At 30.1% G+C, this 24,629-nt stretch overlaps 2 protein-coding genes across 7 annotated transcripts; both read right to left on the bottom strand.

The window, feature by feature from the left end:
* Positions 1-214: 214 nt before the first annotated feature.
* On the bottom strand, positions 215-6,477 carry LOC129939397 (arylsulfatase B-like). 4 transcript variants are annotated; one of them, XM_056047392.1, is made up of 8 exons: positions 6,342-6,477; positions 6,058-6,275; positions 2,099-2,351; positions 1,883-2,042; positions 1,594-1,820; positions 1,281-1,539; positions 1,070-1,227; positions 215-1,012 (listed from the first exon to the last, which is right to left on the bottom strand). In XM_056047392.1, the coding sequence occupies exons 3-8, from the start codon at positions 2,219-2,221 to the stop codon at positions 269-271; spliced, it is 1,671 nt and encodes a 556-aa protein (XP_055903367.1). In that variant the 5' UTR covers positions 2,222-2,351; positions 6,058-6,275; positions 6,342-6,477; the 3' UTR covers positions 215-268. The 4 variants fall into 4 exon arrangements, with proteins under 4 accessions (XP_055903367.1, XP_055903368.1, XP_055903369.1 ...); XM_056047393.1 differs by having other exon boundaries at positions 6,062-6,275; XM_056047394.1 differs by having other exon boundaries at positions 6,058-6,477.
* A 5,486-nt stretch (positions 6,478-11,963) lies between these two features.
* On the bottom strand, positions 11,964-22,649 carry LOC129941498 (arylsulfatase B). Of its 3 annotated transcripts, none has more exons than XM_056050165.1 (6): positions 22,504-22,649; positions 14,304-14,505; positions 13,844-14,230; positions 13,526-13,784; positions 12,940-13,097; positions 11,964-12,873 (listed from the first exon to the last, which is right to left on the bottom strand). In XM_056050165.1, exons 2-6 carry the CDS (start codon positions 14,433-14,435, stop codon positions 12,088-12,090), a joined length of 1,722 nt encoding a protein of 573 aa, XP_055906140.1. In that variant the 5' UTR covers positions 14,436-14,505; positions 22,504-22,649; the 3' UTR covers positions 11,964-12,087. The 3 variants fall into 3 exon arrangements, with proteins under 3 accessions (XP_055906140.1, XP_055906141.1, XP_055906142.1); XM_056050166.1 differs by lacking the exon at positions 22,504-22,649 and adding an exon at positions 21,470-21,837; XM_056050167.1 differs by lacking the exon at positions 22,504-22,649 and adding an exon at positions 15,672-15,802.
* Positions 22,650-24,629: the final 1,980 nt, after the last annotated feature.

Here is a 24,629-nt window from a genome sequence, read left to right as displayed (position 1 = left end):
TGGGTAAGGCCCTAGTTCACACAGGACTGCAGCGCCACCTTAAGTAAGTAAGTAAGTAAGCGTCGACCTACCGTACATTGAGGTAGGTAAGGACTTTATGTACTTTGTGTAAGATAAAGTTAAACTTGATATTCTTGTACTTAATGCCTTTGCTGACCTTTAAAAATTAGATAGCATTTACAAAAGTGTTATGGTTAAAACAAAAGTATTGCCATCATATTTATCAATTTGTTTATTTTATAAATTGAAGAAAATAAAAATCATTCTCTCAACTTCTAGAGTATATGTCCTCCCACCAAGTCCATTCGTTATCATAATACTTTGGATCGCATCTTGGATCTGAGGGTTTGCCAACCGGTGCCACAGCTTTACTACGATACTCTTCAACTTCTCTTCGTATTTTCTGTAACAGCCTTGAATTTCTCATCCGTCCTATAAGATTATTTTGTTCACATGGATCTTCAACTAAATTAAATATACATTCATCCAGCAATGGTTCACATCTTGATATTTCCTTATCGTGAGAACAATTTATAGAAGCTTTCTGACGAAGTTCCACAATATTCGTATCATCAATTTCATCTGTTTGCATAAACTGAACTAATGTCTTCCATGTGATCGAATTTTTCACTTCTTCCTCATATCGATGGGATCTTGGATCGATATGAACTTTTTCACGATCACTTAACCATCCATCGTAGTTACCCCTCTGAGTTGTACCATTAATGTATTTCCATTTGCCTCTGGTATATGAAACATATTGAAAGATATCATCAATGTTCTGGACGATCTGCCGTAGAACTGGATCCTCGCCCTTAGTTAAATTGGTCCACAAGTTTAAGCCATCCAAGTGTAAATCGTCACTAAGTTGTATACCCGCTGCACTGGCAAGTGTGGGTAGCCAATCACTAACATGCATGGTTTGATTCCAAATTCTCCCGCCATTTCGAATGAGTGGACTCCAAATGGCCGCAGAAGATCGTATCCCACCTTCCCATGGAGAGTTCTTTTGCTACAAGAAAATTGATCTTAAAAATTACATTTTTTTAAATTAAATGCGTGCGCTTACCCCTCGGAATGGATAGTTTGAACCTTCATTTGAATGAAGTCCCAAAGTAGGAGCACCATTGTCCGAGTAAAATAGTAAAATTGTGTTGGTAAGGATGCCTTTTGTGTCGAGAGCTTGAACAACTTTCCCCACACTTTGATCCAACTTCGATACCATAGCTGAAATTTTAAAACTGATTAAGTGAAACATTTAAGTCGGACCTTTAACAAACCTGCATAAATGCTCCTGTTCACGTTTGGTATGTAATGAAATTTCTTGATTTCGTCAGATGGCGCTTGAAATGGTTCATCAGGATTTCCACTATGAGGCGCTAGTTGGCTTACAATCATCAATAGGGGAATTTCGGTATTATGATTTCTTATGAGGCGCTCTGCTTCTTCGGTGAGGCTATCCGTGACATATGTTCCTTGATTAGATCTTGTCACGTTAAGATTATTCCGAAAATCATGACCTCTTGAATAATGTGAACTCTACAAACATCAAAATTACTTACAGTTGTGCTTAATTTAACTTGTTTGACTTACTGTTGAATATGTTGTCTGATCGTAGTAATCAACATAACCCCCATAATATCCAAAATGATGATCGAAGCCTCGATAGAGGGGTGTATATGATTTCTTTGAAAACCCCAAATGCCATTTTCCAATTAAACTTGTAAAATAACCAGCTTCTTTAAAATACTGTGCCATTGTCTTTTCGGTCAAGGGAAGTCCCCATGGTTGGTCATTGGGTATAACGTAGTGTTGCATACCTTTAAGGCAATTGAAAGCTTACTAATCATAGGAACTAATCATTACCATTTAAGAGTCAAACCAATATTGATAGGATTCTTGCCAGTTAATAGTGAAGCCCTCGATGGTGTACACATAGCCGGAACATAATAGTTATTTAATATAACCCCATTAAAAGCTAATGCATCAATATTTGGGGTCAAGAATTCATTCGAACCACGAAAACTCACATCGTCAAAACCCTTAGGAAATATAAATAAATTATTAAAAATCTTTAAAGTCAAATAGTTATAATAACCATATCATCAGCCATTAATATAACAATATTCGGTGGTTTTTTAGCTCCCACGGCAAACTGCACTATAAAATCAGGTACCATAACAATCATCATAATCAATAAACGAATCAATTTCAAGGCCATTTGGGTGTCAATAAACTTAGCAAATATTCAAATTGGTGTAAATTATTATTCACGGCGGCTGGTGACGAGTGACGGTCGAAGAGAAGCGAGGTGGTAGAAGCGGTTGTGGCAGTGACGATGACGATCAACGCTAAATTAAAACAAAATTAGAAAATAAAAGTTTGCGGTTTTATTTACCAAATGTCAATGTTTTATAATAATTTACTATTCAAACAAAACTTATCTTAAAACTGATAACATTAGGGAGATAATATTTTATGAATGAATATAAACATACGTAATATTAAATATTATATGATTGATTAGAAAATCTAAAAAGATTGAGACTGAGAGACGTAGGGTGTGTAATACAAAGTTCCCATTTCTGATTAAATATTTAAATGTGTGACGTGAAAATTGGTATTTTAACGGCTAATTTCTCGACAAACTTCTGGTCTCTAAAACTCGGTTTATTGAAAATTTCGAACTCGATTGAACTCTAACTTATTTTTGCATTAAGTTCTTTAGCGTTAGAACTATGATTTAGATCTCAGTTTTGTGGATCTTGGACGTTAGAACTCAGCTTAGCAATGCTTTTACCTCTTCGGAAGGCCTTATTTTTAGATTAATTTCGGTTTTGTATCAAGTTTCAGACTACAAAGATTTGTATGTGCAATAATAAAACAGTTTTGGAAAATATAAATAGTTTACCAAAAAGTCATAAATACTACAAGCACAGTGAAACATTTTGAAATCACATAAAACACGTAAACACAATTTTTATTTTAAAAAAAAGTCTGAATATACATAAATAAAATAAATGTCACCCCTTTAAACGAAAACTGACAGATTTTTTAAAAATATGTTTGTAAAATGTCAGCATTATTTTTGTTTTTTGCTACAAAAATAGCAAAGAATTCAGTTTCAATGATTCCAGATCTAAAATAGCCAGAACTCGAAAATGTTTTTAAACCGAGTTCTTCAGGCATGATTAGATGTGAAGAAAGGATAGAGGTCCTAATATTCCTTAAGATGAAATTGCATGGATAAACCGAGAATTTCTAGATCGTGTTTTGAATTTATTTTAGAACTTTGTCAAGAGATTGTCGGTGTAAGATCATAGATAGCAAGGTTTTTATTTTATTTTTAAACTCTATCACTTTTTTTATTGTATTTTATTTTATGTTACTGCACTTTATTTCAAATTCAATTCTATTTTATAAATTTTCCATTAGTCGACAATATGACTTTTCAAAATGGGAGCTTTTACATTTCTCGATGGTTCAATGTGTTTTAAGGGCTACTTTTTTTCGTCAGCTATATTTTAACACCCCGCAGAAGTATTAAATTTAAATAAATTGTAATATACAAGTAATAATGCAGAAAGATGCTAAAAGTGCTCTCAAATAAAATGAGTGGGTTTAAAACAGGATTTGTCCACTCTGTCCCTAAAATTAGCGAACTCTTCTCACCCTCTAACTATCGTCCAACTGCAATTGCGTGCCTTCTTTCCAAGGTCATGAAAACGCTAATCAATATCTTGAAACACAAAAGTTTCTTAATGACTCTCATTCTCACCAAACAGTTTAACAAACCTTTACATCGTTTTGAAGAAAGTAAGATTATTGCACTTGGTAGAGTTTGGCATCAAGATTACATTTCAAAAATGCGTACTTTTGGTGTTGATGGATGTCTTGTTTGTTTAGTTAGAAATACCTTTGGAACCTTTAAATTCAAGAAGTATTTTACGGGTTAAGATCTGATATACATAAAATAAATGCTGGTGTGCCCTAGGGCTCCGTTTTGTCTCCAACACTGTTTCTTATTTTTATAAATGATCTCCTGTCTGAAACTTCTAACTCACTAAATTGTTTTGGTAATGAGAATAGTCTTAGCTTTTCATAATAGTTTGAAGATTATTTTCCTTGTTCTTCGAATGTGGACTACTAACAGCAGGGTATGATAAGGTGAATAAATTTGACAGCATTGTTCAATGGGGAATCAAAACCCGTGTAGAGTTCAATGCTGTAAAACCTCAATGCTTTCTTCTGTCGACAAAAAGTAACAATCCCCCAATAACACTATCCATGCGTGGTCCTTGCATCGAGGAGATTGAATAGCTTTGAGTTCTAGGTATGTGCCTAACATACCACTTGTTGTGGAGTGATAACAACGACAAAACAGCTGCTAAGTATTTACGTTTTCTTCGACACGGTGCAATAACTACAACTTTCTGATCTGTCTTTAATTCAGGTGCTTCAATGACCCACTTGAATCTCTTTTATAGAATTTAAAAGAGAGCTCTAAAAATGATAGGTGTACTGTTGTTTAACTGAAACTTTTGTAATACTTGAGCACCTTCGTAAGATTTTATGTCTTTCATTATTTTATCGCTATTTTCATAAGCAAAACTATAGTGAAATAGTTAGTTGCATACCTCCCCTAAAACAATTAAACCGTAATACCCTTTATTCTAGGAATGCCCGTAAGTTTACCCTTGAGTATAATTTCTCACATACTGTAAAGTATAGAGATTCCTTTTTTAGTCGCACTACACGAATGTTGAATGCTTTAGTAGACTGAATATTTTCACTCAATACAATATGCAAACATTTAAAACCAATGTGCATCGGTATAATTATAAGGGTCTTTATATCACATCAGTGCGCGAACAATATAAAAAATAACATTACTAGACCCTTGTAAAAATTAAATAACAGCTGAGATATCATTATTCTTGTTTAAGATATTGGCTTCTTTTTAATGTTATCTTATAAAAAATGTATGTATGTTTTCGACAGTAAGTAAAATTTTTATAAAATTCCAACTTTCAGTTTTTTCATAAAAATTAAAATCTATAAAAATAGTACGTAAAAATGGTAAAATTGATTTTCGATTCGGGAACAAATAAAAGTATTGATTGATATTTTTTTAATGTCTCAAGACATACTTTTTAAATTGATACAAATTGAGTTTCGACTAAAAATCTCGTTAACAAAAATAGATTTCGAAATCAATTTTTTTTCATTATAAATTTGCAAGATTTGAAACCGTTTTTCAGAAGTAAGCTCATACGTTAGAAAATGACAAACACAACTGAGCATAAATCAAGTGACAGGTGTCAAGAAAACTTACTCCAAAAAAGTATTACCAGATCGAAAAACACGTCTTAAAAAACAAACGTTAGATACATATATTGTTGTTCTGAGAAAATAAAGAGATTTTCCATTTTTTGAGTCAAAATTAAAATAACTTAAAAGTATTACACATAAACCCTTATGTTCTTTTGTATATTAATATTTTTAAAAAACTATTAGAAACCTTTATGTTCCTTAGAAGTTGTAGCTTCTAACTTCTTATTTATTTAATGAATTATATTCCTAGTGACACAGAAACTTAAAATTATATGTTTTATAAGATTAAAACTCTTCTCACCACTGATGTAACTTGTTATTCAAACTAGACGAACTTAACAAATGAACTGTCTTTAATTTTGTCTAGCTTTAGCCCAGGCACCAAACTATTTAAAAAAAAAATGTTTTGATACAATGATTTATGACCAAAGTTTATTGACACATAAATTATGGATCTATTTATGAATATTTTTGTTTAAAGGGTGACTAAAGTGCGAAAACAAAATTAAAACACGTGGAAACAATACAAAATAATATATTTTAATTTATGCAAACAAAAATACAAGTTAACCTAGTTATTAGGTTACGAATTTTAACTTATTCATAGAAATACATTTAAAAAAATTGAAAAAGAAAAAAGTTATGATTTAAAGTAAAAAACATTTATTTTTAAAAAATCTATTTTGCAATATCGAAATACATAATTTTTTGAAATTTTTTTACCAACTTGTTCTTGTTCCTTATATGTGTAACCAACTGCCTAAAGTACAAGATTTTTTTATCTTGTTACTTTTTATATGAATCACCCTGTATACATGTAATTACATGGCTATTATGGCGGCGTATTTCTTAGGGCATTTGGACTGATCACTGATAGATACGAGTGCACACAATGTAGAGTATGGTCATCCGATTAAGTTCTGAGATTCTTTTTTGTTTCGCTGTTAATATTTTAGATACATTGATATGCTATAGAAACCGATTTCAGGGTATTTTTATTAACTTACTATAATTAACGAAACACTTTTTATATTTAGGTAGATATATAGAAGTTCACGTCAAAATTCTAAATTGCACTTTTTATTTTGCCAACAAAAGTATGATTTTCTTAAATGCACTTGATTATTTCAGGAGACATCTTACTCGTTGCTCGAACATAAAATTACTAAAAATAATCGATCGGTGTTTATAGTTACGTTATCAATTATTTAGCGGTTATGCTTTATTGTGTAGGTATGCAAATAAAACACGTATGAGTGTCTTACGAACTTGATTTTATCATTTAAAAAATTGTTATTTATTTCAAAAATTATCATACAGATGATTATTATTTGGAAGCTTAAAAATTGATGTTATATACTGGGTTAAAAATATGGTTTCGAAAAATTTCCAATGACAATTTTGTAATGATAAAGGTACTCTGACTGTTTGGAAATATGAAAAAGAGATAAATTTAAGAACTAAAAGCTTGTATTTTATTTGTTATAATAACCCGAATTATAACTCTTATAAGAAGTAATTTGTGGAAAAAATATGTCAATTGGTTTTGTTTAAAATGTTTTAATTTTAAATACTATTATTTTTCATAAACCCTTATCAGTCAGAAGTCGATACAACTGTCCATTCTCCATTATCGATTGGAATTTCATTAAAATATTATTAAATCATGTATTTATTTTTAAAGTTCCAATAACTCCAACACAGCTCAAGAACCTCATAAAATAGTGACATGTTGATGATGGAGAGGTTTACAATAAAGGTTATTGAATTTTTCTATACCAAATTTTGACAATTTTAATGTGGTCTTATAACTGATTATTTGTCTATGAAATTTTTTGTACTGAATTTATCACTTTTAAGCAAGGGCGTATTCAGCCTTTTAATCAGGGGAGGGGGGTGTTACACACAACACATATTTATTCATTCAATTAAAAAAATATTTTTTAATTGCTGCAGAAGAATGCATATTCTTTAAATATATATATAATATTTTTTTTCTGCACAAGATCTTATACTGTCTTTAGAACATTTAATGATCAAATATGGAAAATTTTACTTTTTGGATTTTAAAAAATATTAAATAGTTTTTTAATTCGATATCTCAAAAACCGGTCAATATTTTATATCGAAACTTAAATGTAAAACGGTTATTAATATTTTTCCAACTGTTCTCTAAATATGAACTATTAAAAAGCTAACACACAATAACGTGGCTTTTTTTCAAAAATAATATATTCTGTTCTTGTTGGCACTTCTATAAATGCGAAGAATCCTTCAAAAATATAGATGCAAAAAGCCAGAAAATGAAACTCAATCTCAATTTTCGGGAGTATTTTATTAACAGTCTACTTAATCGTAGATTGGAGCTGATGCTAGAAGCCAAATTTTAAAAAGCTACTGTTTTGCGGTACTATTTGAAAATATTTTGGTCAAAAAGTACTCAAAAAAACTTGGATAGAGAAAAATGTTAGTTTCTTGAATTTAAAGACAAAGTTCTATTTAGGTACATAACTTATATAAAAATAAAACACAGACAAATGCGTTGGGAAGAAAATATATACTATTGCAGAATCTCTTTTAACTTCGATTGGCGAGAGATTTGAAGCTTTTATATAAAATATAACGGCATATCCATTTTACAGTTTCAAAAGTATATGTCTATAATTTGACATCTGTCAAACTTAGTTGTTTAACCAATTTCGTTTTAAAAGAAGTTAAAAGTCTGACATTTACGAAAATGGATCTCTTAACCATCGCACAATTCCTAAAAATTGTTAAAATAAAAATGGTGATTCTGGCACAACTACACATTGTGCTTTAAGATGAGATTATGGTTTACATAATACTCCAACTACGCAATCAATTTGTAAAATTGTGAAGAGATTTGAAGATACTGAATTAAAATTAGTTACAGATATTGTAAGGCCTGTGCATCATCGTTCCGCTCGTACCACTGAGAATATCGCTGCTGTAAGTGAAAGTCTTGCCGATGACTCGTCGTTCTAAGGAATTAGGACTGGACTTACGGAAGTTTATGGAGATTTTTCATTTGGACCTACAACTTCATCTACATTAAGTCCAGCTCACATAAAAACTGAAACCAGCTGACCGAACATTAACAACGTCGAAGCTAACGTTGAACGAATGCTTAAACAACAGACTGTGGATGATGAATTTTCGGACAAAGTTTTATTCAGCGATGAAGCACATTCCTCACTCGATGGGTATGTTAATAAACAAAATTGTCATATTTGGGGTTCTAAGAATCCTCAAATAATTGAAGGGAGGCCATTACATACACAAAAAGTCACTGGTACTATTTTTGGTCCGGAGTGAGGTGTGGAACGTTTGTCACCGTCTATTTTAAACGTTATGGTCATATGATGACCGAATTTTGTTTGCCATCTATTGAAGAAAGCAAGATATGTGGTTTCAACAGAACGGTGCCACATGCCACACAACTCGAACGAATATGGCTCTATTGCAAGATACATTTTCTTGCAGAGTGATTCCTCTTCGTGGCGATACGAACTGGCCACCAAGAAAACACTTTTGTTTTCACTTTTGTTGGTCTTAATCTATATTTACTTATTGTTTTGGATGAAATTTGGACTCGAACTGGAGGAAATTTAACTTATAACATTTTTGGAATTTTTGATTTCTTTAAACATGTTTACAAAATTAAAAGACATCGAGATTATTTTTGAAAGTTAGATCAACGGCGTAAATAATAGTTTATAAGCCAGATTTTGTACATGTGCTTAATTAAGTCTTATTAAAATGTATTGTTTTAAAAAAAAATTCGGGAGCTATATCTTTTAAAGTATACATTTCACGAATCTTAGTTCTTGGAACTATAGTAAGAACACTTTTTAGAATCTAAAAAATATAAAAATTGGAATTTTGAAAAAAGGGGGGCTAGAATTTTTTCAAATTTTGTCTTTATCTTTTAAAATTTTGATTATAGAGGTCCAAAATGTGTAGAACAACCTGGAATAATTTTAAAAAATCGATTTTCGAAAAAGAGGGGATTAAGTCAAAAACTGTTTTCCTGGTATAAGACCCCCATTTTTGGGTGTTTTTCAAAGAAAAAAAACTTTGGGACAATGCGGGAAAAACCGGACCAAAAAACAAAATAGGAAAATCGAAAAACTTCCTTTGATGAAATGAAAGTAAACAAATGTTTATAATTTTTTTCTTTCCATAACTAATTTTAAACAAGAAAGCTACGATCAATTGCATCGTTACATTTTCGAATGTGTCAATTTAGCACTACATACCCCCTTTTTTAAATAGTGGAAGTGAACAAAATGTTTTGAATTTTTTTCTTTCCACAACTAATTTACAACAAATAATTGTCAATTAATTGCGTACTTAGTTTTAACAAAATCAAAAAGTGTAGTGATAACTTGACATCAACCTAGCACTACATACCACTTTTTTTAAAAATCGTCGAGCTACAATTTTTTTTCCACTACTAATTTACAACAAAAAGGCTACAATTAATTAAATTTCGAAAAATGTAGTGCTAACTTGAAACTCGTGTTTTATTTATACGTTTACTTTTGAAACCGCGAAATGGATAATCCCTTTATAAAGGGTAATTTTTTGAAAGCTATATGAAATTTAAAAAAAAACACATACAATTCAGAAAAATGCATGAAATCTTTATTTAAATCGGTATGGTCCATATAATAATTTAATATTTGAAGTTTATTTTATGCAAATGTTGACCTTGACTGCGCCTCAAACCGCCCTTCCGCTCAGTGGAATTTTGGCATACGTGAACGTGAACTAAAACGTTCACCGAACCCGCCTCTTAATGAGTCCATTGTTGAGCGTGCTGGTAAGCATGTGGCACCGTCTTGTTGTCATGCAAGCCAAGCTCTTGCATTTTAAGAACAAAAATTTGGATATCAACTAAAGTTAGGACTCGCCATTCACAGTTACGTTACGATTCGCATTATCTTTGAAGAAGTACGGTCCAATGATACCACCAGCCCATAAACCGAACACGATGAACTTTCTTAACAGAGCACGCATTTTGATCATAAAATTCAATAATTTGCAAGAGTTGTTGGTTTGCAAGACGATTCATGCTTAAATTATAGACCAAACTGAAGATGTTTGACGATGAAACAAAACACAAAATTTGCGTCAGCTGTTAAAACCAGTGTTGCGAAAAAGATTATAGCTAAAAAATTACCCTTTATTTTATGAACAATTTTTTTTAATTCGTTATCTCAAAACAGGTCAATATTTAGTCTCAAAAATTGAATGTAAAATGCATATTAATAATTTTTAGAAGAGCTTTCGAAATTTCCCATATTTAAGAGCTTAACAGAATAGTTTAGGCGGTTTTTGATGCATTTCATGCAGAAATGTTTTATATGTGTTGAATTGTAGTTTTTTTTTTTAAATAACGTCTTCTGTTTTTGTTGCCATTTCTATAAATAGGAAGAACGCTACAAATATATAGATTCAGAAAGCCAGAAAGTGGAAAAGTTTGCCTTATTCTTGTGGGAGAAAATGTGATCTTTTTTATAGGAAAATAGAACAGAATCTAATAATTAGAATTTTCTGGCTCAATTTTCTATTATAACTATCAGTTTGCTTACTCGAAGATTGGAGCTAAAAAATACCGTTTTTGGGACATTTATATTCTTGAAATTCATTTACCCCAAAAAGTAGATTTTTTCAGTAGATAATACATTTCGAAAGAAATAAGATGGAATTGATCACTTATTTTGGAAATTTAAAGTAAACTTTTTGGAGACTATAGCAAACTGCCTATTTCTTATTCAATGGTTTTCAGTTTAAATATGAATAATTGATCTTTCTCTCAAAAAAAAAAATGATTAAAAGAATTTAAAGCATTACTTATGTAAGTTTTTCCAAATTTTAAATTTTTTGATTACCTTTAAGATTATTACAAGTAGTTTTGTTGTTTTTTGAAAGCCAAACTGCTTTTCTTCTTGAATATAGTTAAGTTACTAACAAATCCGTAGATGAAATCTTTGCTTATGCAAATAAACTGAATGAACTTTACGGTTTTTTTGTGCGAAGCATTTAAAAAAATTGTGGATCTCTGATTAATGTTGTTTTATTGGTTCAGGCCTCAGTTCAAAGGGAAAAACACCTAAATATAAATTTTATTTGTGTACATAACAAATAAATTAGCTCTGCGAACCCTCTTTCTGGACCCGCCATTGCTTCAAGCGTTTACCGTTCCTTTATAAATGATAACTTGGTTCTGACTCGTTAGAGTTTAAAAGATTCCATCTTTCCAAAGGTACGACACCTGCCCGAATAGGAAGCTGTTTAAAATGAAACCTATTATTTGATAAACCTTTGTAAATCACACTTATTCTATGAAGCTTGTATTTCCCTTGATCGTTAAAAAATTATCTTTATATTTATCACCAAAATTAAAGTAACAGACTCTTTTAATGTTGATTTTGCCAGTCCCGTTTTGTTAGATCATAATCTAATAAAATCATTTTGTAAAATTCAAAGTTCAAGGCGTCGCGTCGTCTGGCATTGTAACTTTCATAAAATTATATTTATTTAGATTTCAAAGGTTTATCATGCTAAATATAATAAAATAAGAATTAAACGAAGTAAAAAAATAAGCTTAAATCACGTTTATTTAAAAAATATAATAAATGTAAAAAAACATCAATACAATAAATTATTTTTGAGATAAAAAATTCGAATTTCTTGTTTTTGTTTTTAAAATGTCTTCATGTAAATTTAATATCGTTGACATGGAGCATTTTGATAGGAACAATGTGAGTTTTTCTCTGTTGTTGGTGATTCTACAAACCAAGTCCAGATGCAATCATGTACACTAGGATCACCATCAGGCAAACTGGCCTTATTTGCAGGTTTTAAAGCACTTAAACGGTATATATCTATGGTAGTTCGTATTTCACTTAATATTGACTCGAATTCAGGGTCATCAGCTAAATTATTCTCCTCGCATGGATCTTCGTCGATCTTGAATAGACACTCTTCTTTCAAGGGATTGCAGCTAGCTTTTTCCTTTGGGTTTAGACACTTTATTTCACCCTCTGAACGTAGGGCATTGATAGCGCCTTCAGTCAGCGGAACTGAATCATACTTTGCCAAAATTTGGCTACTTAATGAATTGAGAACCGTATTGGCATAGTCACTGTCTCTGGGATCTACTTCTTCACCTCTAGTCGTTAGCACCCCATCGAACTGACCATTTATCGTTGTTCCATTTATGTACTTGAATCCATCACTTATAATCGAGACTACATTGGAAATAGGATCTAGAACATGGATAATATCACGGTTGAAAGGTTTAGTGATGCCACATGACAATTCCTCCCAAAGATCTAGCCCATCGACATTCAATTCTGGATCAAGTTGAATATCAGCTGCACTGGCTAAGGTGGGTAGCCAATCGACGGCGGACATCTTTTGATTGAATACTGATTTGCGGTTCTTCAGCAATGGACTCCAGATGGCACCAGCTACACGAGAACCACCTTCCCATGGAGTATTCTTTTGCTGAAAAAATTAGAAATTTTGTTAGTTTGGAAACATTTGTGTTAATACAAAAGTTCTAATACTTACTCCACGCATTGGATAGTTTGATCCAGTGTTGGAAAATAGACCAATAGATGGAGCACCATTGTCAGAGTAGAAGATAAGGATGGTATTTTTCAGGAGATCCTTCTTGTCAAGAGCTCGGGTAATGTTTCCAATACTTTCATCAAGCTTAGCAACCATAGCTGAAAAGGTGAAAGAGTGCAAATTATTATAAGTCAAACATCAATTTTAATTTCTAGTTGAAGTGGCAAAATTTTAATTTAACGCCTTTTTGCTGGAAACATAAACAAAAGAAGTTTTGTTTTAAGGTAAACTTTTAAAAGCGATTAAAGTTTAAAACATGCTTGGGATAACTTTTTTATAGTCAATGAAGACAAATTATTGATTTATTACAACAGGAAATGACAATTTTTAATAAGAAAATGTCATCATGGAACAGTTCGAGATGGCAATTGATGACAGTTAGTAGTCAGCTGTCAAACTTTGTTTTGGATTTTGGATTATTGAATTCAAATCTAGCGTTCATTTGGAGTCATTACAGTGATAATAAATCATTTGCGAGCCAAACTAGATTAATTTTAATGTAAACATAAGCTCAATGAAGACCCACCTGCATATATTCTCCGTTTTTCATCTTGAATGTACTTAAACTTTTCAATATCATTCTCGGGAGCCTGAAGCGGTTCAAAATCATTTCCAGTATGTGGTGCCAAGTGATTAACCATCAAGAATAAAGGTGTTTCTGTGTCATGATTTTCTATTACTGTTTCTGCTTCGGTTGTTAGAAGATCTGTCATATAAGTTCCCTCCATATCACAGTCAATATCTAAGTTTCTTCTAAAATCATATCCAATACTTGCATTTGGAAGCTATCAAAAAAATGAAGTTAAGAACTTAGAACTTCAGACAAAAAGAAAAAAACACTTACAGGCATCAACGCCATGCGTTGGTAGTAGTCAATAAAACCACCTAAATATCCATAATGTGAATCAAAACCTCGATATGTTGGCAAATATTCCTTCTCGGAGAATCCCAAATGCCATTTTCCAATCAAATTTGTTGCGTACCCTGCCTCGTTAAATACTTCAGCAATTGTTGTGAAATTCAATGGCAAACCCCAGGGTTCTTCGTTTCCAATGACAAAATGTTGAGTCCCTGTATGGAATGGGTATTTGCCAGTCATAAGAGCTGATCTGGATGGAGTACACATTGGTGGAGTATAGAGATGATTTAACATCCTTCCATGATAAGCTAAAGCATCGATATTGGGAGTTATGTGCTGTTTTTGACCATGAAAACTAACATCATCGATTCCCTTTATTGATCGAGAAAAATTAAACAAATTTTGATCTTGCTTCTGAAGGTTTTTTCTTATTTTAATAACTTACCATGTCGTCAGCCATTAATATAACAATATTTGGTGGCTTAAAATGTTTTTGGTTCGAATTGGCATAGGTCAAGCCTATTAGTGCCATCGTCATCATCATCGTCGTCATCGTCATTAGACTTGGTAGTTTCATTGTGAATATACTTGGTATTGCTTGAATAGCGTGAGGTATTAAGTTCTATTTCGACTTCTTCTCTACAAACCTGTAAAATAATTTCGTCATTTTTAACTTTTAAATGAATAAAAAAATTAATTTGGAAATAGTAAAACAATTGTAGTCATAAATGTAATAGAAGATGAGGGTTATGATTTACCCTTTTCTGATATGGGATAATACACTATTAATAACACGATTGAAACGTTTTCCAAAAAAGAGTTTCATTTTGACTAGTTATAGTTTGAGCAACTGCATATAATTTTTTGTTTTTAGTGAAGCAAATTAGTTTGTTAAACTGCTATAACAAGTTAGTGGCTTAACGTTTGTCACTTTTTCTTTTGTCAAAGAATAAAAAGAAAAATATATGATTGCTTATTTTTGTCATCTCATGAGACATGACCGACTTTTCTCTTTGACAACCAACAATGACCCGCTTTTTATTGATTTCTTTGACATTTGATACCGTTATTTTCTAGTTTTATGCAATTTTTAAAAATGACAAACTTCAAAAACTATAAAAGCTATTTTCAACCTTAAACCTTAATCAACCTTAAAAATATATTGAAAATTCTAAAAAAAATAAAAAATAAAAATAAATTGGGTGGCGCGACAGTCCGTTGAGAACCAAGGCCTAGTGACTTACAACTCTCAACCATTCCTGTGTGCGAGTAATGTTGTCAGGAATGGAGGGGACCTACAGTTTATATGCCGACTCCGAACTGCTAATTTTGAGAAAGCACTTTTTCATGACAATAGTTACTCTTGGAGAATTTGTCAATTCCTCGCAAGAGGCAGTACACGTGAAAAGACTTTAGATGGCATAGGCAGGGATCGAACCCAAGACCCTTAGCATGACAGTCCAACGCACTAACCATCATGCCACGGGTATTGAAAATTCAGTTAAAATAAAATCGAACCGTTCTTAGCATATTTCTTTTTAAAAACAAACCGGTGAGTGGGTCACATTTTTTTAACTACAAAACATAATAAGGAAGAAAACCTTAAAATTAACTTTTATGTTTGATTCAACACTAATAAAGATAATTTTTGAATTTAAAAATAACATTAATTAAAATCGAGATTTTTCTAGTTGGGAATTTTATAAATTCGAACATCTGGATTTTTCAATGTACGTTTCAATTTATTTAAACATTATATTTATAACATTAATTGCGAACACTTATTCATGAATTTTTGAAATTTAAAACTTACGCTCGCTTAATTCAACTTAAAACAATATAGTGTAACTATATGCTGATTAAGATGTAATTATAATACAATCAAGTATTTCGACAAGAAACTGCCATATTCTATTGGCGCTCTGTACCAGCTTTAACACTATACTGACTAATTTAAAATAAATATCTTCATTATAAAGACATTTCTTTTGATTTAAAAAAAAAAGATGAAGAAGGTTTTTATATTTTATTTAGATACTAAACAAAAATTGTAAAGATACCATATTAAAGCTATTAAAGCAACAAAGATATGAATATAGGCATTTGGTTTTTCTTTGGTTGCTATAGTAGCTATATGTTATAGATACTTTAAAGTATGCTATAGGTACATATCTTAATTATAATCTTCCGTCATTCATTCGTCAGTATAATAGACAATCAAGTTAACATAAATTTGGAAGATTAATGTATTTATGTATATAGTTCTCTACTTTCACACATCACAAGGAGATTTTTCAAGTAAAAGATCATAAAATAATAATCGTAAAAAGAATGATTATTGGTGTCATCATAGATTCGTTCTTATCAGATGAAGATTTTGTTTGAATTTCGAGGTGAGAGTTGGGAAGATCAATGTTTGTTTGGAGTTGTAAACGGTATTAGTTTTAAGGGGACAAAAGTGTGTATTGTACACATAGTTTATGTAAATAATAACTTTTAGTATCACTAAATGTACACACAAATCGTACTCTAGTTAAGTTCGTAGATGGAATGGAGATTTATGAACTCAAATAAATCGTATTCTAATTTATGAGGAATTAGAGATTGTCAAAAGAACATAATTATGCTATCAGTAATAATGGTCCATGTTATTAATAGATACACGTTATCATATTGGTAGGCCAAGTTTATGCGTCAAAAAATGTTATATATTTTTTTTGGGAACATTTCTTTTTAAGATTCTCTTATATCCAGATTCTGTAATTTTTGATGTAACAACCTCAAACTTAACTGTGACAGCTTTCCATGTTACAACAACTTTTTCACAGTTGTGATGAAGATTTTAACACTTACTCGTATATCTTTTCTCAAATCGTGAAAATAAAAGGTTAACCCATAAAGTCCACCAAAATTAAATTTGTTTTATCGACTGAGAAACCCACGTGATACCATTCTTTTTGCAGATTATTTGAGTTTTGAAAAACTCTTATAGCATAATTTTCCGTGTTCATCAAGTAGCATTTTTTTAAAAGTTTACGAGTAGTTCAGAATCACTAGAATCAGAAGCAAACCTTAAAATTGCGTATCTTCAAGCAGCAGTTCTTTTGGCCTTCTTTATTATGTGTTATCTGTACGAATCTTTATATTTTAAGTAAAAATAAAAGCCAATAAGCCTTCGGCCAATTTTATCAGCTGCAGTCCGGTAAAGTCATGTCTACATGTAGATCTAGCTACATTGATCGTAACATTTTAGACCAGAAATTGAATTTCACTTAACACTAAAGTTGTTGTTTTAAGCTATCCAGTACTTGAAAACGGTCGTTAAAAATGATAAAATTACTGTTGAATCAAAATAACTTCTTCTTTACGTATTAAATACATTTAAAATTGTGTGAAAATACTCTAAGTTTTGTTTGGATATTTTTTGAAAGTAGTTAGCATCAGCAGAAGTCCCCAAAAACCCTCGATATTTGGGAAAAATGTAAAAAGCATTTTCAAAAATATTTGTGTGTTTTTAGTTCAAAGAGGATGTATATTTTATGTATAGTTTTCGGAAAATTCAAATATTTTTAAATTAGTTTAATGATTTCCGTATTTCAAAAGATAAGTAAATGCAATCGAAATTGTCTTTTTTCAAGAACTACTCGTAAAAAGCTTTAGCTATTTTATGTCATATTGAACAAAATGTATAAAACATTTATTCGTACTAAGAACCACAAAGAAGTTTGGTTCCAATTTAAAAAATTCAATAAAATTTGTCTGCTAAAATGTGTATTTATTTATTTTAAAATATGGGAGATCTTTTTGCAGGACCCTGTATTAAAAAAAAGAAACAGTTTTTTGCTCAACATTGTTTTTTTTTCAAATAAAATTGAAATTTTCTTATGAAATTTATTTTCCAGTAAAATACGGAAAAATATTCAAAAGGTATCGCCCAAAAATTTCTCTTGCCCGAAAACTTTTTCAGAAGAAAATGTTACAAAGTCCCAACATCAATGTCATATTGCATAAATCAATTTTACCAATTAAAATATTGCCCAAAGGGTTGAGTTTAAAATTTTTTCTCCCGTCTGTACATTTGTCTTGCTTAAAGGTTTGTGCGTTTTCATGTTTTGTTAAAAAAGTTATCAGTTAAATTATTCTAAAAAAATTAAAAATAACCAACATTGTTTTAAATTTGATTAAATAGTTTGATTTAAAAATCTATTTTTGTGTACGAGATTTGCAGTCGTTTACCTATTTTTACCAATTTCATAAAATAAAATTAATTTGAAGCCTATGTCTCAAATTTTTGAAAAAATATTTTTTTCAAAAATCAATTTTTACGAACTTTTAGGTATTTATTTTTGTTAATAAAACTGTCTTTTCGATTTTTCTCAAAATTTTATCGAATATTTAATACAATATTTCTTATAAAATAGAATAAGTTTAAAGCTAATATTTTTATAATTGAGTCGAAAATCTGTTTTTAGGAAATTTAAGTAATGCTTTTTTAAGTTTTTTTTTTTTTTTAAACTGTCAATTCGATTTTTCTAAAAATTTTATCAAATTTTCAGAACAATATTTCTTATAAGATAAAATTAGTTTGATGATTACACTTTTAATTTTTGAAAAGATATTTTAGTCGAAATGAATTTTAACCAACTTTTAGTAATGGACGTACGAACGTATGTACGTACACACCAACGCACAGACATCTTTCAAAAAATCTTTTATTTCGAATGAAGGGACATTGAAACTTCGAGGAATGTAAAAATTTTCAATTCGAAAAATCGAACCCATTACAATAAATTCCTATGAGAAGTTAATAAAAAAAAATGGTTTGCTATTTCCCAGTGCATATAAATAGTAAAATATGTATTAGGGGCATGATGTGCCCTGCAACCCCCCTTCTGGGCTCATGCGAGGATGTGTGTAAGAAATTTGTTGTTAATTCTAGATTCTTTAAAGTCCATGACACTTTGCCCCCATGCATACCTTACTGTTCATAAGCGTCTCAGAATCCGCACAGAACCAAAATGTTTGTTAAATACAAATTTGGGGCGTTATGACATTTCTAAGTTTGGACTTTACAACATTGAATGTCGGTTTGGGTTGTTTAACATTTTATTTGGGCTTTGTGATGTTTTCTTAGTGCTATTTCTTAAGACGTTTCTCTTCTTGGACTTTTGTGTTATATGTCGTTGGGTGATTTGACCTAAGAAACGATAAAAATCATAAATGTCACAAATCGCAACACCTATGTCACAAAACCCAAATTCAAAATTAAATTTTTTTTTGGGGAAAATCACACCTAACTAACTAAGACTATTTAAATAAAAAAACTTCCAAAAATACAACTCAAATGATTCAAAGTATTGAATATCTTGACAGGCACTTGGGTTTTTTTGCAGTCACTTTTTTTAGAAACAATGAGCTCTAGTGTAAACGATTGGAAAAACTATAGTTCCAATTCTAACAAAAATTTAAAGAACAGATTCTTTAAAAAAAACTCCCACTATTACACCGAAAACGATGTAGACTGAAAATCCATACACAGCAAAATGTTTTCTGTCCAAAATACTACTTCAAAAACTTTTTAATAATTTTAATCGTTTAAAAGCTAAATAATATTTTGTTAATTTCCCATAAGAAAATATATTAATCGGTTCGATTTGCCGAATTGAAAATGTTGACATTTCTCGATGTTTCAATGTAACTCAAAAAATTTAGTGGGTGTTTTTTTTTTGCCAAAAGGCAAAATTTTGGCTAACCCAAAATATGTCAAAAACCAAAAACACTATATACTTAAATTATATTTTTAATTGTGTAATGTGACGTGATACTAAACTAATATAGTTTTGAAAAAAATAGTTAACGATTTTTTTAATAAATGAAAAAATAAAATATGCCACTTCGAATATATTTCGAACAAAAAATTATTTTGCTCCCAAATAACTTTACGCAACTAAGAAGAACATTTTTGACATCCCGTAAATTTTTTTAGAAAAATCAGATTGAGAGTTTTCTTACAAAAAATATAAACCTTAAAAAATATAAGGTATACTAAAACTTGGTAAAATTTGATATTCGACTCCAAAAAATCTAAGACATTACTTTAAAATTAATTTTTTCTTATAGACAATACATTTTTAACATTCAATAAATTTCTTTTAAAAAATCCAATAGCCAATTCTTTCATAAAATATCAAAAACCACAAAAAAATTGCTGTTCAATTCTCAATATCTAGTGAATAAACGAAGTTATTGACTTTGATATGATTTTATTCTGTGATAAATGTTCTAAGAAAAATCCAATCTGTATTTTGGTTATAAGAAATAAAAACTTTTAAGAAATATTATTAAATTGGTAAGATTTGTTTTTCGACTAAAAATCTCGTTAACAAAAATAGATTTTGAAATCAAACTTTTTCGTCAAATGCCAATTATTGTTGGTAGTTTTTATTTAATCATTTACCAAAACACTAAAATTTACGAACACAACAAAAAACTGTTTAAAAATTGTTTTCGACTCATGAATTAGAAGCACAAAGAAAGATATTGACTTCAAATTATTAATCTCACACAAAATATTTGTATGAATATTTGGTTAAGTAATGTATTAGAATGAACTCGATTAAATGGAATTGAAACTACGAACAGATTTTTAACTTCCAATAGAAAGTTAAAGTGATCAGAAAAACTGAAAAAAAATATTTGTCACCTCGAACATTTTGCGAACAATAGATTATTTTACCTCCAAAATAATTTTGTGCACGGAAAAATAACGTTATAAGATTTGGTAAAATTTTGAGAAAAATTGAATCGACAGTTTTTTTTACAAAAAATATAAACTTAAAAAAATTTAACAAAAGTTGGTAAAAATTGTTTTTCGACACAAATATCTTTTCAAAAAGGTAATGCTTCCAAATAATTTTAACTTATAATAAATATTGTTTTCCACATTTGGAAAAATTTTGAGGCAAATCTAATATACAGTTTTTTTTTACAAAAAATTAAAACCTAATAAAAATAACAATACTAAAACTTGCTAAAAATTTACTTTCGACTCAAATAGCTTTTCAAAAATTAAAACATTGTCTTCAAACTTTTTTTTATTTCACAGAAAATATTGTTTTCGATATTCAGTAGTTTTCTAATAAAAATCCAATGGTCCGTTTTTTCATAAAAATATAAAACCCACCAAAAATTCTACGCAAATTTTGTAAAAAATGATGTTCGGTTCTTGATATCTCTCAAATTAGTTTCATTCATCCAATTTGTTAAAATTTAAGATATGCTACTAAAATTAGTAAAAAATTGTTTTCGACTTAAAATCTATTTAACAAAACCATATTTTCAAACTAATCTATTTCTTTATATGAATTGTTGGTAATTTTGAAGTTTTTAAGAATAATTCAACTGACAACTTTCTTAACCCAACACGAATGCATGACAAATCGACAAACGGGATGGGAAGTTATCAGTGTGGGTCACATCCTAGCCTCTTTTTTATTTTAATAAATAATCTTTGATATGATTCTATGTTTCATAAATTTAAAAACACTTAAACAATATTACTAATTAGAAATAAACCATTTTGGCAAAGAATTTAGTTAGTTTAATTCTTACCAATTTATTGTTAATATTAGTTTTTATCAAAACTTCTTCTATTTAAAAAAAATAATATTCACAATTGTATTTCTTCGCGATTAGTGTCTATTTTTTGTTCGTAATTCAGCAAGACAATTCTTAACTTTGTCCCAATATTTTAATAGATGAACGTCTTTATAGTTTATATGCACACAAATCACTTATTTGAAACCTTGCACTTATAAATAATTACAAAAAAATCTTGTTATTTTGTATAAATACATATCTTGGACCAACAAATCACTCAATTTATTTTTCATTAATTTTGTGTATGTTTTTTTCCACAAATAATAAATTAACAAAAAACCTCAAAAACTGTTATAAGCACACTGAAGTGATATCGAATAAATTATTATTTGCCGACAAACCTAACCACAGCTAACATTTGATTTAAAATTTGAGCAACTAATCGTATTCTCCTATCGTATGCCCACCGCCGCGCCGATGCGAAATTGAACAAAACAATAAACGAAACGTGCACGTAATATTTATAATTTTTAAACTTATTCCGTGAACTCAGTTTGGCATCAAATTATGATAAGACCAAAAAGGTACATATATACATTCAAATCAGTAGGTAGACGAAATTTCATTATATCGAAGATCAGTTTTAGTTGTTGCTAGTGTCATCGAGACTTTCAATCTTATGTACAGATACTTGCAGTTAAACAAATGAAAAGTTCATTCCTCCTCTGATTTGAATAAATTATATCTTAAAATCAATAATAAACAGCATCTTTAGCAGATAAGATCTGAAGTAATGATTATAATCTCCGAAACAGGAATTTATAAAACAAGACTAAAATATTTATAACAGAATTTGTTTACAAGTTAATTTAAATACAAGTTAAATCCTCAATTAGTTTATGTCGCAAGTAATGTGATTATTTCAGTTAAAATGTGTCATTTGATTATTCACTCAACACTAGTTCATGGGATAAGCTTCAAGAACTTAATAATTCAAGTCACAAAAATAATTTTAAATTCACAACTATACTCGAATAAAAGATTACCTCGCTGAAGATTTACTCTTGAAAGATCTTTACTTCGGGAATTGTGGTTCCCGACTGTTGCGAATCAAAATAATTCAATCTCATACATCATATTTTTTTGTTTTAATTTCATATTACGTAAATAATTCAATAATAATGTTTGTGAAATTAATAACAAATATTCACACAGACACCCCGACGCGACGGCCGGCGGCGGCGTTGGTGGCGGGTAAATCATCAACAATAACAAATTTAAATTCACTTGTAATTTAAATTTATATTCATACTAATAAGTAGTTATTTACCATATGGCGATAAAAAAAGAGATTTTGATTTGAATTGTATTGAAATTTGGAAATACGTAAATATTTTGTCTTAGGTTGTTTTTTAACTAAAAAACATCATCATCATAATTCATCACTCATCCACTTACCACAAAAGAATCCATGGTTGCAATAGTGTGATTTTAAATTAAATTATTACTAATTTACAAAGAGGTAAATAAAAATGAAATTATAATGATAATAAATAATGATAGCAATTGCATGCAGTGTAGTTAAATTTTGTAATTTGAGTTATGTTAGTCATTTCATTAGAATACATCACACACGACATAGTCACAATAGCTTACGTTGAATTAAATTGTTTTTCAATATTAAATTGGGATGTTATCGAAACGAAAAAATCCAAATCAGTTAATCTGCTAAATGCAGCTATTGTGTCAAACTGAACAAAATTTAGTATTTAGAAAAGGAAAATTCTTTTTGAACTCAAATATCCCACGAATAAATAATTATATCGACATTCAACTAATGTACATACAGTGGTGACCAAATTAATAAGAGTGGATCAATACATTTTGTTCACTAATAAGTTTCAGTTAAAAGTTTTTAAAGACACTGGGTGGATTGGTTACAGATATTGCAAGGTCTGTGCGTGTGCATCATTTTTTCGCTCGTACCACCTAAAATATCGCTGCTGTAAGTGGAAGTATTGCAGAAAACCCGAATGTGTAGATTCCTCGTAGTTCTCAGGAATAAGGATTACCTTATGGTAATTTATGGCGAATTTTGCATTTGGATCTATGCCTGCATGCACAGCTAGCTAACCCAACAAATGAAGCTGACCATCCACAAAGTCATAGATAAGTCAAGTGTAAGCTTAAACAACAGGCCACAGTGACCCTTTTATGCAAAACTGGTTGCAATATTCATTTTTCGAGTGGGTCTATAATGCAAAACTTTTTAGTTAACTGGATTCACAAATATTGATAAGGATTTTGATAAGATTTAAAGATAAAACAATTTTGGAATATGTTAGTGTGAAGGTAGACAGACAGGTGGTTTTACTGGGGTGTATTTAAGTATAATTAATATAAGGATTAGAAGAGTCCTGAGTGCTGGTATTTACTCTAAGGTATACAAAGATGAAACTAAAATAATCACTTAAAATGTAAAAGAGCGTTCAAGTAGTTTTTTTTATTTTTCAAACAAATTTAAAATGGATATTCCAAGCAGTAGAAGGTACTGATGAATCGATTGGGACCAAGGAGGCGGAAAAAAGAAAACAAGAGATCCAAAGGCGTTATCTCGATGAGCTTGGTCTTAATGTGGATAAACCAAAGCAAGGGTTTTTAAACAATAATGATTGAAACACTGAAAGAATATTTTTTGAGTTAGGAGTTATAATGAGGCTCACAGCAATATTGAAAATTTTGAATTGCAGAGAAGTAGTGAATGCAGTTAAATTTGGAAAGTATACTAAGATAACGGCACAGCTTTTAAAACAAAGGTATCCTGAAAAACTACTCACTCCTACTCTTCACAAATTAATGGTTCATAGTCAAAATATCATTGATAATCAATCACTACCACTTGTATAACTTTTAGAAGAAGCCCAGGAATGCAAAAATAAATACTACAATAAATATCGATATCAGAATACATGTAAAGTTTTAAGAATTCGGCAGAATGAGGACCTCTTTACAATGCTTGCAACCGCATCGGATCCACTTTTTCTTTCTTAAAGCATGTGAGAAGCAAAAGACATTTCCCTTGACTTAGAAGACAGTTTTCAAGAAATTTAGTGTTTACGTATTATTTTGTTTTTTCTTTATTTCTTTTTCCACTGTTTGACTTTTGATATAT

The sequence above is a fragment of the Eupeodes corollae genome, chromosome 1 (assembly GCF_945859685.1).
Source record: "Eupeodes corollae chromosome 1, idEupCoro1.1, whole genome shotgun sequence".
Lineage (NCBI taxonomy): Eukaryota > Metazoa > Arthropoda > Insecta > Diptera > Syrphidae > Eupeodes > Eupeodes corollae.
Note: the sequence above shows the minus strand (reverse complement) of the source record. Positions and strands in the feature narration are given on the sequence as shown.

Excerpts from the sequence above, each read along its gene's own strand:
- LOC129941498 (XM_056050165.1), bottom strand. The coding sequence starts at position 14,435 with ATGAAACTACCAAGTCTAATGACGATGACGACGATGATGATGACGATG. Across the intron at positions 13,785-13,843 it reads AACGCATGGCGTTGATGCCT|CTTCCAAATGCAAGTATTGG; the intron begins GTAAGTGTTTTT and ends TTTTTTTGATAG. Across the intron at positions 12,874-12,939 it reads CAAACTATCCAATGCGTGGA|CAAAAGAATACTCCATGGGA; the intron begins GTAAGTATTAGA and ends TAATTTTTTCAG.
- LOC129939397 (XM_056047394.1), bottom strand. The coding sequence starts at position 2,221 with ATGGCCTTGAAATTGATTCGTTTATTGATTATGATGATTGTTATGGTA. Across the intron at positions 2,043-2,098 it reads TATTAATGGCTGATGATATG|GGTTTTGACGATGTGAGTTT; the intron begins GTTATTATAACT and ends ATATTTCCTAAG. Across the intron at positions 1,540-1,593 it reads ATCAGACAACATATTCAACA|AGTTCACATTATTCAAGAGG; the intron begins GTAAGTCAAACA and ends TGATGTTTGTAG.